Source organism: Mus caroli, unplaced genomic scaffold (assembly GCF_978045245.1).
Source record: "Mus caroli unplaced genomic scaffold, Mus_caroli_1 scaffold_1, whole genome shotgun sequence".
NCBI lineage: Eukaryota > Metazoa > Chordata > Mammalia > Rodentia > Muridae > Mus > Mus caroli.
The window spans coordinates 27,935,299-27,949,830 of NW_028227256.1; the positions used below are offsets into that span (position 1 = coordinate 27,935,299).

The 14,532-nt window shown below is 39.3% G+C and overlaps 1 protein-coding gene and 1 pseudogene across 1 annotated transcript; both read right to left on the bottom strand.

The window, feature by feature from the left end:
• Positions 1 to 4,566: 4,566 nt before the first annotated feature.
• LOC110288360 (THO complex subunit 4-like) lies at positions 4,567 to 5,278 on the bottom strand (annotated as a pseudogene).
• Positions 5,279 to 6,546: 1,268 nt separating this feature from the next.
• LOC110288359 (THO complex subunit 4-like) lies at positions 6,547 to 13,085 on the bottom strand. The gene is made up of 2 exons (XM_085837853.1): positions 12,560 to 13,085; positions 6,547 to 6,578 (listed from the first exon to the last, which is right to left on the bottom strand). The coding sequence occupies exons 1-2, from the start codon at positions 13,083 to 13,085 to the stop codon at positions 6,547 to 6,549; spliced, it is 558 nt and encodes a 185-aa protein (XP_085693979.1).
• Between the last annotated feature and the right edge of the window lie 1,447 nt (positions 13,086 to 14,532).

The window sequence follows — 14,532 nt, forward strand, 5'->3', positions numbered from 1 at the left end:
CAGAAATCTGCCTGCCTCTGCCTCCCTAGTGCTGGGATTAAAGGCGTGTGTCACTACTGCCCGGCTATTGAGGACATCTTATAAGCTGATCCAGATATAAGTATCGTGGAAAGAATGGTTGATGAAGTAAAACAAAACAAAAAACAAACAAACAAAAAAACCTTGCCTTCCTAGGATTGCAATTTACCCTTGAAAAAATACAAAGAGGGGATTCTATTAATTTTTGGGTATAAAAGAAGTTTGCAAATGGTTAGGCCACAAAAGATACAAATCAGAAGAAACCAATTAAGGACCATTAATGATTTCCAGAAGTTACTGGGAGATATCAACTGGCTGTGGCCTGTGATTGACTTGTCTACTCAAGAGCTAAGCAATTTATTTCAAACCTTTCAAGGTGATTGTCTTAGTCCCGGTTTCTATTCCTGCATAATCATCATGACCAGGAAGCAAGTTGAGGAGGAAAGGGTTTATTCAGCTTACACTTCCATACTGCTGTTCATCACCAAGGAAGTCAGGACTGGAACTCAAGCAGGTCAGGAAGCAGGAGCCATGGAGGCATGTTCTTTACTGGTTTGCTCAGCCTGCTCTCTTATATAACCAAGACTACCAGCCCAGATATGGTCCCACCGACAAGGAGCCTTTCCCCATTGATTACTAATTGATAAAATGCCTTACAGGTGGATCTCATGGTTTTCAAGTGGCACACAATCTAAGCCAGGGCATGAATCAGCTGGAGAATTATAAGTCTTTTAAGTTTAGATGACAGTGGTGCTATTTAATTGACAAAAATAATAGACTGAGTATTAGGTTTAGCCTGTACTTTATAAATTACAAAATGTTAATCATTGTGCTCAATTTATATCTGAGATAAAAGAGTCTTTTGATTGGAAGGAAGGGGGAAGTGTTTCAAATGGCACTAGTCTTGTATTTTGATGCTAATTCCACACTACTCGGAAGGATGGACACTAGGAGAGAATCACATGTACAGGTGCCTCTGAACCTTTGCCACATCTTAACTTTTCAAATAAAGCTTAGAACTGCGGATTGTGCAGTGGGAGTGAAGGTGGAGCAAAAAATTTGGGGGAGAACAGAGAGGAGAGGAGAGAGAGGACAATGGAGGAGGTGGAAGGAGAATGGAGCAGAAGCACATTGCCTGGAGAAACCACAGTTATGTGGGATCTTATAAATAGGAATAGAGTAGGGTAGTGTTGTATCTGCCCAAATCTAGGTGTGTATCTCCTATTCCAGTTAATTGAGTAGTGATTTCTTTAACTGGGCCTTTTTGGGTTTGGAGATTTACTGCAACGGCTTGCTAAAGACTCTGGACTTCATCTAGAAGTTAATGGCATCATCGGGAAGTTTTTGAGTAATAGTGAAAATTCATATATTTTTAGAATACTATTAAATCAAAGTAGTAACCAAATCAAACTACTGCAATGGTGACTTGATAAATATGGAAGGGGAGGGAACAGGACACTCAAACATTGGAATGAAGAAAAGGCATATGCTACTATGGCCATCTGAGTTTAGGTTGGCTTAGTCCTGGCTTGGGGAGTTGCTTCATAGTTTATTTAGCACATACAAGTCTAGACTGGACCTCTAGTGTCACAAACAAATTAGAGTTCTGTAAAATCCTCAGTATGGTCCGTTGTGGTGCAACATATTTTGATCCTAGCAATCAGAAAGCAGACACAGGCAGATCTCTATGATTTTTAGGTCACCCAGTGGCTACATAGAGACCTTGTGTTGAAAACAAGTCAAAGGAGTAGATCATCCAATTTTATACTTTGGGAAACAGAACTCAAGAAGAATGAAGACCAAAGTGTGGTCACTTTGCCCCTTCTTAGAATTGGGAACAAAACACCCATGGAAGGAGGTACAGAGACAAAATTTGAGCTGAGACGAAAGGATGGACCATCTAGAGACGGCTGCACCTGGGGATCCATCCCATAATCAGCCTCCAAAAGCAGATACCATTACATATGCCAGCAATATTTTGCTGAAAGGACCCTGATATAGCTGTCTCTTGTGAGCTATGCCAGTGCCTTGCAAACACAGAAGTGGATGCTCACAGTCAGCTATTGGATGGAACACAGGATCGCCAAAGGAGGAGCTAGAGAAAGTACCCAAGGAGCTAAAGGAGTCTGCAACCCTATAGGTGGAACAACAATATGAACTAACCAGTACCCCTGGAGCTCATGTCTCTAGCTGCATATGTAGCAAAGATGGCCTAATAGACCATCATTGGGAAGAGAGGCATTTTGGTCTTGCAAACTTTATATGCCTCAGTACAGGGGAATGCCAGGGTCAAGAAGTGGGAGTGAGTGGGTAGGGGAGTGGGGGGGGGGCTATGGGGGAATTTTGGAATAGCATTTGAAATGTAAATGAAGAAAATCCTAATAAAAAATAGAAATGAAAAAAAAAAGAGATGAGGCTAAGTGTCTGTGTGCAGTTATTTGGAGGGTCTAGATCTACTTTGAACTGTATTAAAATTTTAAACTATTTTAAATTACTTCATGATACTAGGGATTGAGTCAAAGACAGAGACAAGCAGATCCTAATAGTTTGAGGCCAGCCTTGTCTACAAAGCGAATACTAGGATTACCATGTGAGACACCATCTCTAAATAACACACTCACAGGAAAATGATATCAGGATATACATGCATAAGACAATTTCCAAATACGATGCTAATATACATAAGAAATGTATTATCTATTGACAAGGTATAATTATTAAATGTTTCATATGGGTGCCTTTGGAACCCTGCACAGGAATGCAGGTCTGGGACCTTGGCATGTTGTAAGGGAAGGGAGGTCTAGATAATCTTCCTGGGAAAGATCTAAAGTGTATAATAATTTCCCATCTCTTAAGACACCCCCAGAATTATAATGGAGAGAAAGAATAAGATTATTTTCATGTGCTTGGAAAGTTTCAAGAGAGATCAGAAACTTGAGGAGAATAGAAAAAGATTCTTCCATAATGAACTGTACTTTTTTTTTAAGGACTAAAGAACTGACTTGTAACTAAATATCGTCCAGGTGAAAATTATAAAGTCTTTTATTGCTTTGCCTGAGAGCAGTCAACCAACTGTTAACTTGAATATTTGTGCTTTTAGTCTCTTCATTTTAAAAAAAATTATGATTTAATATATAAAATATACAAAATATAAAAGGACTAAATCAAATAAAATAGAAAAATAAGTCTATGACATTTTCTAGTTTGGTAATGGAATTTCCCAACGTGTTTGTAAGCTTATTGAAATAAGACCAGACCATTAATTGGGCGATGTGCTAGGATATTTTTCATTTTTTCTGTTCGCAACAACCATAGCAGTTACCTCTTTATTTATTTATTTATTTGGTTTTTTCGAGACAGGGTTTCTCTGTGTAGCCCTGGCTGTCCTGGAACTCACTCTGTAGACCAGGCTGGCCTCGAACTCAGAAATCTGCCTGCCTCTGCCTCCTGAGTGCTGGGATTAAAGGCGTGTGCTACCACGCCCGTCGCAGCAGTTACCTCTTATGTGACCGGAGTCAAGTTAACTGTTTGCCATTATATTTGCAGTCACAGGGTGGCCCATGACTACCCTGTCTTGTGTCTACCACCAGTCCCTGAATGTTTTAGTTTCTAAATTTTTTTGTTTTTTTGTTTTTGTATTTGTTTTTGTGACACAAGGTTTCTCTGTATATCCGAGGCTGTCCTGGCACTCACTTTGTAGAATAGGCTGGCCTGGAGCTCAGAAATCTGCCTGCTTCAGCCTCCAAAGTGCTGGGATTAAAGGCATGTGCCACCATGACCTTGCTTAGTCTCTAAATTTTGAAGAGAATTTAACTTCTCTGCCCTTGCATATAAAAACCCTAAATTCCAGTTCCCTCCAGACTCAACAGGCAATGACATAATACATTCCTTAGTAGTAAACTACATAGTCCCCAAATGTCACTCTTTGAAACCCCAAGATATAGAATATTTGCTGACTTCCAGGGAAGATTGAGAAAATTTAGCTCTATTGAGCCACTAAAATAGTTATACCATGTCACAGGATTCTAGCCCAGCTTTAATTACACTCTCTTGGGTGACAACTCTATTTTTAGGCCAGACTTGTAAATGTTTTTAAGAAGCAAATGCCATGACCTTTGGCCTAAATTCTAGAGCCCAGACCTAGAGACACCCAAACAGTGAGAAAATTACTCATTCACCACAAAAATAAGTTATCAATGATTTCTTATTACTTTATGACACAGGGACACTTGTTTATTTTTACTCACATTTTTATTCTGGCAAAGGTGAAAACGCCACTTTTACAAAAGCAACTGCAATTTATCCACAAAATAACTCAGTAAAAAACTGGTGTATTTCAGAATTTAAAAAAAGAAAGAAAGAAAAAAAGAGAGAAAGAAAGAAACAAACAAACAAAGAGCTTTACATGGGTTTTAAAACAGGAGAAAAGAAAAAGCATAAGAAGCAAAGGAGGAATCCATTGTCTGCAAGGTCCAGTAGCCAAGCCTTGGTCTAGGAGTCACAGACCAGGCCTCTGGGTCCCATTTATGTGCAGATTTGCTCAGTAGTTTAGCTGGTGTCCATCCTTTCCCAATAAGCATCCAGCTGGGTGTCCAACTCCTCTGCAGATAGCTGCTTCTGCTGCTGCTTTGAGTTCCTGCTGGTGCCTCTCCATCTTCCCTGGCTGCCTCCAAGAGTCTCTCTTCTGGTGCCTCCACCACCAAACCCTCCAGAGCCAGGGTTTCTTGTCATGCTGCCCCTATTTCTTCTTTGTGCTGTTCTTCGTTGTGTTATCAGTCTGTGAGATGACAAGCTGGATGTTCATAGGGCGGCCATCCAAAGGGACACCATTGTACTTTCTCATAGCCTTCAGGGCATCTGCTTTCCTTTCGAAGTGCACATGTGCTGTCCCTAAACTTTGTCCAGAGCCATCATAGTGCACAGCAGATTTTCTCAATGTTCCAAATTCAGCAAAGAGTTGTTGAATATCAGCATCTGACACTCCGAAGTGCAGGTTGGACAGGAGCAGCTTCCCACCAGTATCTATGTGGTTTCCAGCCCTGAAGCTGCCAACAAAGAGGTCATGCTGCCACTTGTCTGGAAGTTGTTTTGGTCTGCGGTATGGTGCCATTCTGTTCCTACTGCCATGGTGGATGGTGGGCCTGTACCTCTTAGGCCCAGTGCCTCTATTCACCCAGGAATCAGGCCTGCCATGAAGTCCTTGCTGAATCTTGTTCAGCTTAATGATGTCTTCCAAAGACATGTCCATTTTGTCAGCCATGGAGTATATGGATTTCTTCAGCCTTGGATCCAGGTCACCTGATTTGAAAACACAATTTTAATTTTTGTAGAAAGTACATCTGTCCTTTCAGCATATTGCATCATTAGACAATAGGAAAGAGTTCCTGAGAACTTTATTTAGAAAACTAAAAAGTTTGAACTTGATCAGTATATACCAAAAGGTTTGAATTTAACCGGCATATGTAGCTGTAATTTCTAACCATTATGCAAATGAAAGAAGTTAAATACCATTCTGGTTTGCTCAGAATGACTGATATTCAAACACAGTTCCTTAAAAACTACAGTTTCCAAACCCCCAAAAACAAACAAAACAAACAAACAAAGAAAAATTTTGGGATATTGTAACAAACAAAATATAGGAAAAGAAAAACAAATGCTTTTAATCCCAGTCCTCAAGAGGCAGAGGCAGGAGGATCTTTCCAATTTCCAGGATATCCTGGTACACACAGCCAGCTCTAGACAGTCCAGGGCTGCTTAATACGTCCTGGACTTCAGAAATAAATGACACTATCTGTATATTTTACCAGAAGAAGATTAAACATGTTAACAAATATAATTAGAATGGAAACCACAACCCAAATACACAGTTTAAAAGCTGAATTATTTAAAATCAAATGTATTTAGAGTTGAGAGTTATGTTTCAGTCTTCGGAAAGAACTATTTCATAGCTCTGAAGACCTGGACTATTTTAGTAGATTTTTTTGCTCCTTGAGACTCCTTGGTGTGGTTTACTCACCTCTCTGTCAAGCCTTCTGTCTCAGGGCAGACTGCAGAGGAGAACCCTTTGCTCTCTTTGTAGCTTGCCTCAGCTCTCTCAAGTGTGCTGTCCAAGCCTCTCCAAACTCCTTTTATACTCCCAAGGACCTCCCCCTCCCTAGATAAGCCTATCCTCTCTGATAATTGAATCATGTTTTCACACCACAAGTAATTACAATCCATAAAGGGAACGAATACTAAAGAAAGGAATGTTTGGGAACTTTAACAGAGATGCTAAAAGAAAAGGCTGTGGGTAATTCACTGTAATATCCACTAAAAAGAATGAAAGTTTCATTTTTAAAAGCCTTCAAAGAGTTTATCCCTCTTATAGAAATCAACGGATTTCTTGATAAAATCCGTTGGATTCTTTAGTTTATTTGTCTGAGATAGCTGTTCTTGAACTCTCTGGAGAGCAGTGATTGCCTCCACCTGAGAGATCTGCCTGCCTCTGCCTCCAAAGTGTTTAGATGAAATATTCTGACACCTAATGACTCAGTAAACCGTTTCTAAACTTCTCCCATTAGCTAGGAAAAACAAAAATAAAGAAAAAAACAAACGAACAAAAACTAAAGCCAAAAGTGGTCACAGTTTACAAGATTCTATTACTGCAACAGACAGGGCAACCGAGACTGTCATGTAGAGGAGAATCACAAAGACAGACAACTGCTAATTGTGTTTATTGCTGGGCATCTAACCCAGGGCTACAAAGTGCCAAGCAAGTACTCTGTGATTGAGACACACCTGGATCCCTCTGTGAAGGACTTACAGAAAAAGAATAAAATGTATGGATATTATATTAAATGTGGGAAGGCATTTTGAAACAGGAACTTAGTGTTTAAGACATTGGGCTCAACCATCAACTCCTTTAGAATGAAACTAATTGGGCCTCATTCTGATTCATCTCACTGTCTTTTGTGGTGGAGATGACAGAACATTTCGTTTTGTTTCTTTTTCTTTTTTTTTTTTTTTTTCCTTCAAAACCTTGTCACATTATGAAGCCTAGAATGTGATACATAGCTTAGGCTGGCCTCCCTCAGAATCATAGATGTTTTTGCCTCCCTCTACTGAGTCCCCAGATAAAACACTTTGGACACTCTGTCCACCTGAGAGAAAAATTTTTGAAAGAAGTATCTTTCTTCTAAAACTTCTAAATGAAAACCATCATCACTATATCAGCCAGGGATCTCTAGAGAAGCAGAACTTACAGAATGAATCTCTATATATAGAAAGGGGATTTATTTGAGTGACTTACAAGCTTGGGTCTGGCTATTCCAATGGTGTTCTATGGATGGAAAATTTGTGAATCCACTTAGTCCACAAGGCTGGAGGTCTCAACTGGTCTTCAGGAGAGATGCTGGGATCCCAGAGAAGGAATGGACTTCCTAGCAAGGTGAGAGCAAGCAGACAATGAGCAAACACTTCCTCTTGCATGTCTTTGTGTAGGCTTCCAGAATAAGGTGTGGCCCAGATTAGAGGTGGGTCCTCCTTAGGCAAGATTCAGATTAAAGGTGTGTGTCTACCTGCCTGCTTCAAGATTTGATTAGAGGTGGATCTTCCCATGTCACATTAATCAAAACTCCCAAACAGGTGTGCCCTCTCTTTTAGCTCTTCCTTAATTCCTGATGTAATCACATTGAAAAAAGAATAGCCATCATGATCACTTTATCCCCATAGACATCTGTTTGTTTTAAGAGATGAGGTGAGAGTTTTGTTCTAGTCCCAAAATTTTGGGCTAAGAGATTATTAGATTGTCTTAGCCCCCTAAATGTTGTTTATTTGCTGTGTGTTTGAGATGGTCTTCACTGTGTAACCCAGCTGGCCTGGAACTCCTGAGTAGATGAAGTGGGCCAGAACCTTTTAGAGATCCCCATGTGTCTGAGAGAGTGGAATTAAAGGTCTGTGTCACCATGCCCAACCTGCAGTCCTCAGAGCAGCTTGGAATATGGATACATAGCAGTATTTTGACCATGCCAATATTTTTTTATCCTTTTTAACATTTTATATTTGAGATCTCTCTCTCTTTCTCTCTCTGTCTCTTTCTCTCTCTTTCCCTTTCCTCCATACTTCCTTTCCTTTCTTTTTTCCCATCATTTTTCTTTTCTTTTCTTTTCTTTTCTTCTCTTTCTTTCTTTTCTTTTCTCTCTCTTTCTTTCTTTCTTTCTTTCTTTCTTTCTTTCTTTCTTTCTTTCTTTCTTTCTTTCTTTCTTCCTTCCTTCCTTCCTTCCTTCCTTCCTTCCTTCCTTCCTTCCTTCCTCCTTCCTTCCTTCCTTCCTTCCTTCCTTCCTTTCTTCCTTCCTTCCTTCCTTCTTCCTTTCTTTTTCTTTCTTTTTTTTTTTTTTTGATACAGGGTATCACTATGTTGTTCTCATGGTCCTCAAACTCACCAACATCTGCCTGCCTCTTCCTGTTGACTACTAAGTTTAAAGGTGAGAACAGCCGTATTCAGTCTTGTTCTTTATTAGATTTTTTTTCACTCCAAAGACAAGTTTTCTCCATGAAGATCCTGGTGTCCTTGGAGTTGTTCTGTAGACCAAAGTGACCTCAATTTCATGACCTGCTAGATATACCATAGACCTAAAGTTCTAACCCAGAGATAATTCTTTATGTCAAAGAAAACCAATTATCTCTGAGAATAATGATTTTGTAGTAACAATCTTTTTTTTTTTTTTTTTTGGTTTTTCGAGACAGGGTTTCTCTGTATAGCCCTGGCTGTCCTGGAACTCCCTCTGTAGACCAGGCTGGCCTCGAACTCAGAAATCCGCCTGCCTCTGCCTCCCGAGTGCTGGGATTAAAGGCGTGCGCCACCATGCCCGGCTGTAGTAACAATCTTAACAAGATTGCCAAAGCCAGTATTTCAATCAGGAGAAAAACCACCAAGTGTCTCCTGAGCAGGTATAAGGAGAAAATTATTATTAATTTTCACATTCCTAGCTTTATGTATAACCTAAACCAAGTTATGGGAATGGATCAGAAAAACATAAACTAAAAGACACTGCAAATAGCTTGTACTAATAAGAAACATCAAAGAAATAGATAGTGAATACTGAACTACTGAGGCAGGCATGGGTTATTTCAGAATTTACCACATGCCAGGTGCTCTCCTGGGTAGATGAGGGTAAGAGTCTGTGTCCAGTCATTTGGTGGGTCTAGGTCTACTTTGAGTTATATTAACATTTTAAACTATTGATACTAGGAACTGAGTCAAAGACAGAGACAAGCAGATCCGAAGAGTCTGAGGCCAACCTTCACTACATAGTGATTTCTTGGCCAGCTAGGATTACCTTGAGAGACCCCATCTCTAAATAAGAAACAAACAAGCAAAAAATACACAAGAAAATGACATCAGGATATAAAAGCCTGAGACAGTTTCCAAATATGATGCTAATATACATAAGAAACGTATTATCTATTGACAAGGTATAATAACTAAAATTTTCATGTGGGTGCCTTTGGAATCCTGCACAGGAATGCTTACTTCTGTCTTGGAACTTTGCATGTTTTAAGGGAAGGGAGGTCTAGATAATCTTTCAGGGAAGGAACAAAATCAAGGGTATAAAAATTCCCCATTACATGATACACCAGTTTTATAATGGAGTAAAAGGAATAAAATTCTTTACATGGGCTTTGAGATTTTCTTTTTTTATTAGATATTTTCTTTATTTACATTTCAAATATTATTCCCTTTCTTGGTTTTTTCTCGGGAAAACCTCCTATCCTATCCCTTCTTTCCCTGGTCACAAACCCACCCACTCCCACTTAACTGTATCGGCGTTCCCCTACACTGAGATATGATCCATCTCAGGACCAAGGGCCTGTCCTTCCACTGATGATGGACGGGCCATCCTCTGCTACATATGCAGGTGGAGGCATGGGTCACTCCATGTGTGCTCTGTGGTTGGTGGTTTAGTTCCTGGGAACTCTAATGGTCCTGGTTGGTTCATGTTGTTATTCCTATGAGGCTGCAAGCTCCTTATGATCTTTTGGTCCTTTCTCTAGGTTCTCCATTGGGGACCCTATGCTCAGTCCAATGGTTGGCTGAGAGCATCCACCTCTGTATTTGACAGACACTGGCAGAAAGACAGTGAGAGCACTTGTTGGCATCCAAATAGTGTCTGGGTTTGGTGACTGTATATGGGATGGATTCCCAGGTGGGGGAGTCTCTGGATGCTCTTTCCTTCAGTCTCTGTTTCACACTTTTTCTCTGGATCTTCTTCCATGATTATCTTGTTCCCCCTTCTAAGAAGAACCGAAGTATGGACACTTTGATTTTTGTTCTTCTTCAACTCCATGTGGTCTGTGAATTGTATCTTGGGAATAACAAGTTTTTTGGTTATTATGTGCTCGTCATTAAGTGCATACCATGTGTGTACATTTATGAATGGGTAACTTCACTCAGGATGATATTTTATAGTTCCACTCATTTTACTAAGAATTTCATGAATTCATTGTTCTTAATAGCTGGGTAGTACTCCATTTTGTAAATGTACCACATTTTCTGATTAAATTCCTGTGTTGAGGGACATCTGGGTTCTTTCTAGCTCCTGCTTATTATAAATAAGGATTCAATGAACATAGTGGCAACTGTGTCCTTATTGCATATTGGAGCATCTTGTGGGTATATGTCCTGGAGTGGTATTAGTGGGTCCTCAGGTAGTGTTATCTCCAATTTTCTGAGGAATTGCCAAACTGATTTCCAAATTGGTTGTACCAGCTTGCAATGCCACCAGCAATGGAGGAGTGTTCCTCTTTCTCCACAACCTCTCCATCATCTGCTATCACCTGAGTTTTGATATTATCCATTCTGACTGGTGTGAAGTGGTATTTCTGGTTTGTTTTGATTTGTATTTCCCCTGATTGCTAAGGATGTTGAACATTTCTTTTGGTTCTTCTCAGCCATATGGTATTCCTCTGTTGCGAATTCTTTTTTTAGCACTGTTCCCCATTTTGAATAGGGTTCTCTCGAGTCTAACTTCTTGAGTTTTTTGTATACATTGGTATTTGTCCTCTACAGGATGTAGGATAGGTAAAGATCTTTTACCAATCTGTTAGTTGCTTTTTTTTTTTTTTTTTTTTTTTTTTTGGTCTTATTGACAGTGTCCTTTGCTTTACAGAAGCTTTGCCATTTTATGAGGTCCCGTTATTGATCGATGATCTTTCAGTACAAGCCACTGGTGTTCTGTTCAGGAAGTTTTCCCCTGTGGCCATGTCCCAGGCTCTTCCCCACTTTCTATTTTTCAGTTTCAGTGTATCTGTTTTTTATTGTTTGTTTTGTTTTTTTGTGGAGGTCCTTAATACATTTAGGCTTGAGCTTTGTACAAGGAGATAAGAATGGATCGATTTATATTCTTCTACTTTCTAACTGCCAATAGAGCCACCAGCAATCCTTGAAAATATTATCTTTTTTCCAGTGGTTGATTTTAGCTCCTTTCTCAAAGATTAAGTATTCATAGGTTTGTGGGTTCTTTTCTGGGTCTTCAATTCTATTCCCTTGATCTACCTGCCTGTCACTGTACCAATACCATGCTTTTTTTTTTTTTTTTTTTTTTTTAATCACAATTGCTCTGTAGTACAGCTTTTGGATAGGGATGTTAATTCCACAAGAAGTGTGTTTATTGTTGAAAATACTTTTTGCTATTCTATGCTTTATTATTATTATTTTATTATTATATTATTGTTCCAGTGGACTTTGCTAATTGTTCTTTCTAAGTCTGTGAAGAATTGATTTGGAATTTTGATGGGGATTGCATTGAATCTGTAGATTGCTTTGAACATAATGGCTATTTTTACTATATTAATCCTGTCAATCCAAGATCTTTCCATCTTCTGATTTGTTCTTCCATTGCTTTCTTCAGAGACTTGAAGTTCTTATCATACAGATCTTCATTTGCTTAGTTAGAGTCTCACCATAGTATTTTATATTATTTGTGATTGTAGTTTAGGGTGTTTTTTCACTAATTTCTTTCTCAGGGTGTTTATCCTTTGTGTAGAGGAAGGCCACTTATTTGTTTGAGTTAACTTTAAGTCCAGCTACTTTGCTGAAGCTCTTTATCAGGTTTAGTAGTTCTCTGGTGGAATTTTTGGGATCAATTATGTATACTTTCATATCATCTGCTAATAGTGATAGTTTGACTTCTTCGCTTCTAATTTGTATCCCTTTAGCCTCCTTTTATTGTCCAATTTCTGGCTTATTACTTTATGACTCTAGAATACTTGTTTATTTCTACACACATTTTTATTATGGTAAATGTGAAAATGACACTGTCACAAAAGCAAGCATTATAATTTATCCCCAAGATAACTCAGTATAAAACAAGTCTGTTTCAGAATTTAAAAAAAAGGAAAAAAAAGAGAGAGAGGGAGGAAAAAAAGAGAAAAAGAAAGAGCTTTACATGAGTTTTAAAACAGGAGAAAATAAGAAATGAAATAAAAAGAATCAAAAGATGAATCCACCATCCACCACCAAACCCTCCAGAGGCAGGGTTTCTTGTCATGGTGCCCCTTTTACTGCTTTGTGCAGGTCTTCGTTGTGTATCAGTCTGTGAGGTGACAAACTGAATGTTCATAAGGCGGCCATCCAAAGGGACACCATTGTACTCTCTCATAGCCTTCAGGGCATCTGCTTTCCTTTCAAAGTGCACATATGCAGTCCCTAAACTTCGTCCAGAGCGATCATAGTGCACAGCAGATTTTTTCAACGTTCCAAATTCAGCAAAGAGTTGTTGAATGTCAGCATCTGACACTCTGAAGTGCAGGTTGGACAGGAGCAGCTTCCCACCAGTATCCATGTGGTTTCCAGCCCTGAAGCCACCAAGGAATCGGTCATGCTTCCACTTGTCTAGAAGTTGTTTTCGTCTGTGGTATGGTGCCAGCCTGTTCCTGCTGCCACTATGGGTGATAGTGGGCCTGTACCTCTTAGTCGCAGCTCCTCGATTCACTCGGGGATCAGGCTTGTTGTGACGTCCTTGCTGGATCTTGTTCAGCTTAATGATGTCTTCCAAAGACATGTTCATTTTGTCAGCCAGGGCAGGCATGGATTTAGGTCTTAGATCCAGTTTACCTGATTTGAAAACAAAATTTTAATTTTTGTTGAAAGTACATTTGTTATTTCAGCATATTGCACCACTAAACAATAGGGAAGATTTCCTGAGAACTTGATTAGGAAAACCAACAAGTTTGAACTTAATCAATATATACCCAGAAAGGCTTGAATTTAACAGGTATTTGTAACTGTGACTTCTCTCCATTTTGCAAATGAGAAATCTAGTTAAATACCATTCTGGTCTACTCAGAATGATTCCTACTTAAACACAGTTCAAACACACCACAGTTTCAAAATAGAAAAAAATTGTAAATATTGGAAGCAACAAACCCAGTGTTCTTAGTCCAGTCTCTGGGTGCCAGAGTCAGAGGAGAGAATTCACCCATGCAAGTCTTTTGACTTCTAAGTGCCTGCTGTAGTATCACAATACCAAACACACCATAAAGATTATGAATAGAAAACAAAATATAACCAGTTTTTCCAGGTCTACATAGGGAAATATTTTCACAAACAAAATACAGGAAAATAAAACAAATGCTTTTAATCCCAGTCCTCAAGATGCCGAAGAGGCAGGGGGTTCTTTCCAACTTCCAAGATAACCATGTCCATAAAGCCAGCTCTAGATAGTCTAGGGCTACCTAGGACAACCAGGACTTCAGAAATGAACGCTATCTGTATATTTTACCAGAAGAACATAAAACATATTAACAAACATAATATGAATGAAAACCATAACCCAATGAAAATACACACTGTCAAAAACTGAATTATTTAAAATCAAATGTATTTAGAGTTGAATGTTATGTCTAAGTCTTGGAAAAGTACTATTCCATAGCTCTGCAGACCTTGAACTCTCTTAGGAGGCACATGGCTCCCAGAGACTCGTTGGTGTGGTTCACTCACCTCTCTGTCAAGCCTTCTGTCTCAGGGCAGACTGCAGAGGAGAACCTTTTGCTCTCTTTGTAGCTTGCCTCAGCTCTCTCAAGTGTGCTGTCCAAGCCTCTCCAACCTTCTTTTATACTCTAAGGACCTCCCCTTCCCTAGATAAGCCTATCCTCTCTGATTATTGAATCCCTCTTAACACCATTACATCAGTTGGATTTGTTTGTTTGTTTGTTTGTTTGTTTGAGATAGCTGTCCTTGAACTCTCTGTAGAGCAGAAATGGCCTCCGACTCTGGGATCTGCCTGCCTCTGCCTCCCAAGTGCTTAGATGAAAATTTTTGACACCTAATGATTTAATAAACCCTTTCATAACTTCTCCCATTAGATAAGAAAAACAAAAATCAAGAAAAAAAAAAACTATGGAACAAAAATTAAAGCCAAAAGAATAGTCACAGGTCACAGGATTCTATCACTGCAACAGACAGGTCATCCAAGACTATCCTGTAGAGCGGTGCCACAAAGACAGACAGCAGCTAATTGTATGTCTTACTGGGCA

Excerpts from the sequence above, each read along its gene's own strand:
- LOC110288359 (XM_085837853.1), bottom strand. The coding sequence starts at position 13,085 with ATGCCTGCCCTGGCTGACAAAATGAACATGTCTTTGGAAGACATCATT. Across the intron at positions 6,579-12,559 it reads ACGAAGACCTGCACAAAGCA|CTAATGGGAGAAGTTTAGAA; the intron begins GTAAAAGGGGCA and ends TGTTTTTCCTAG.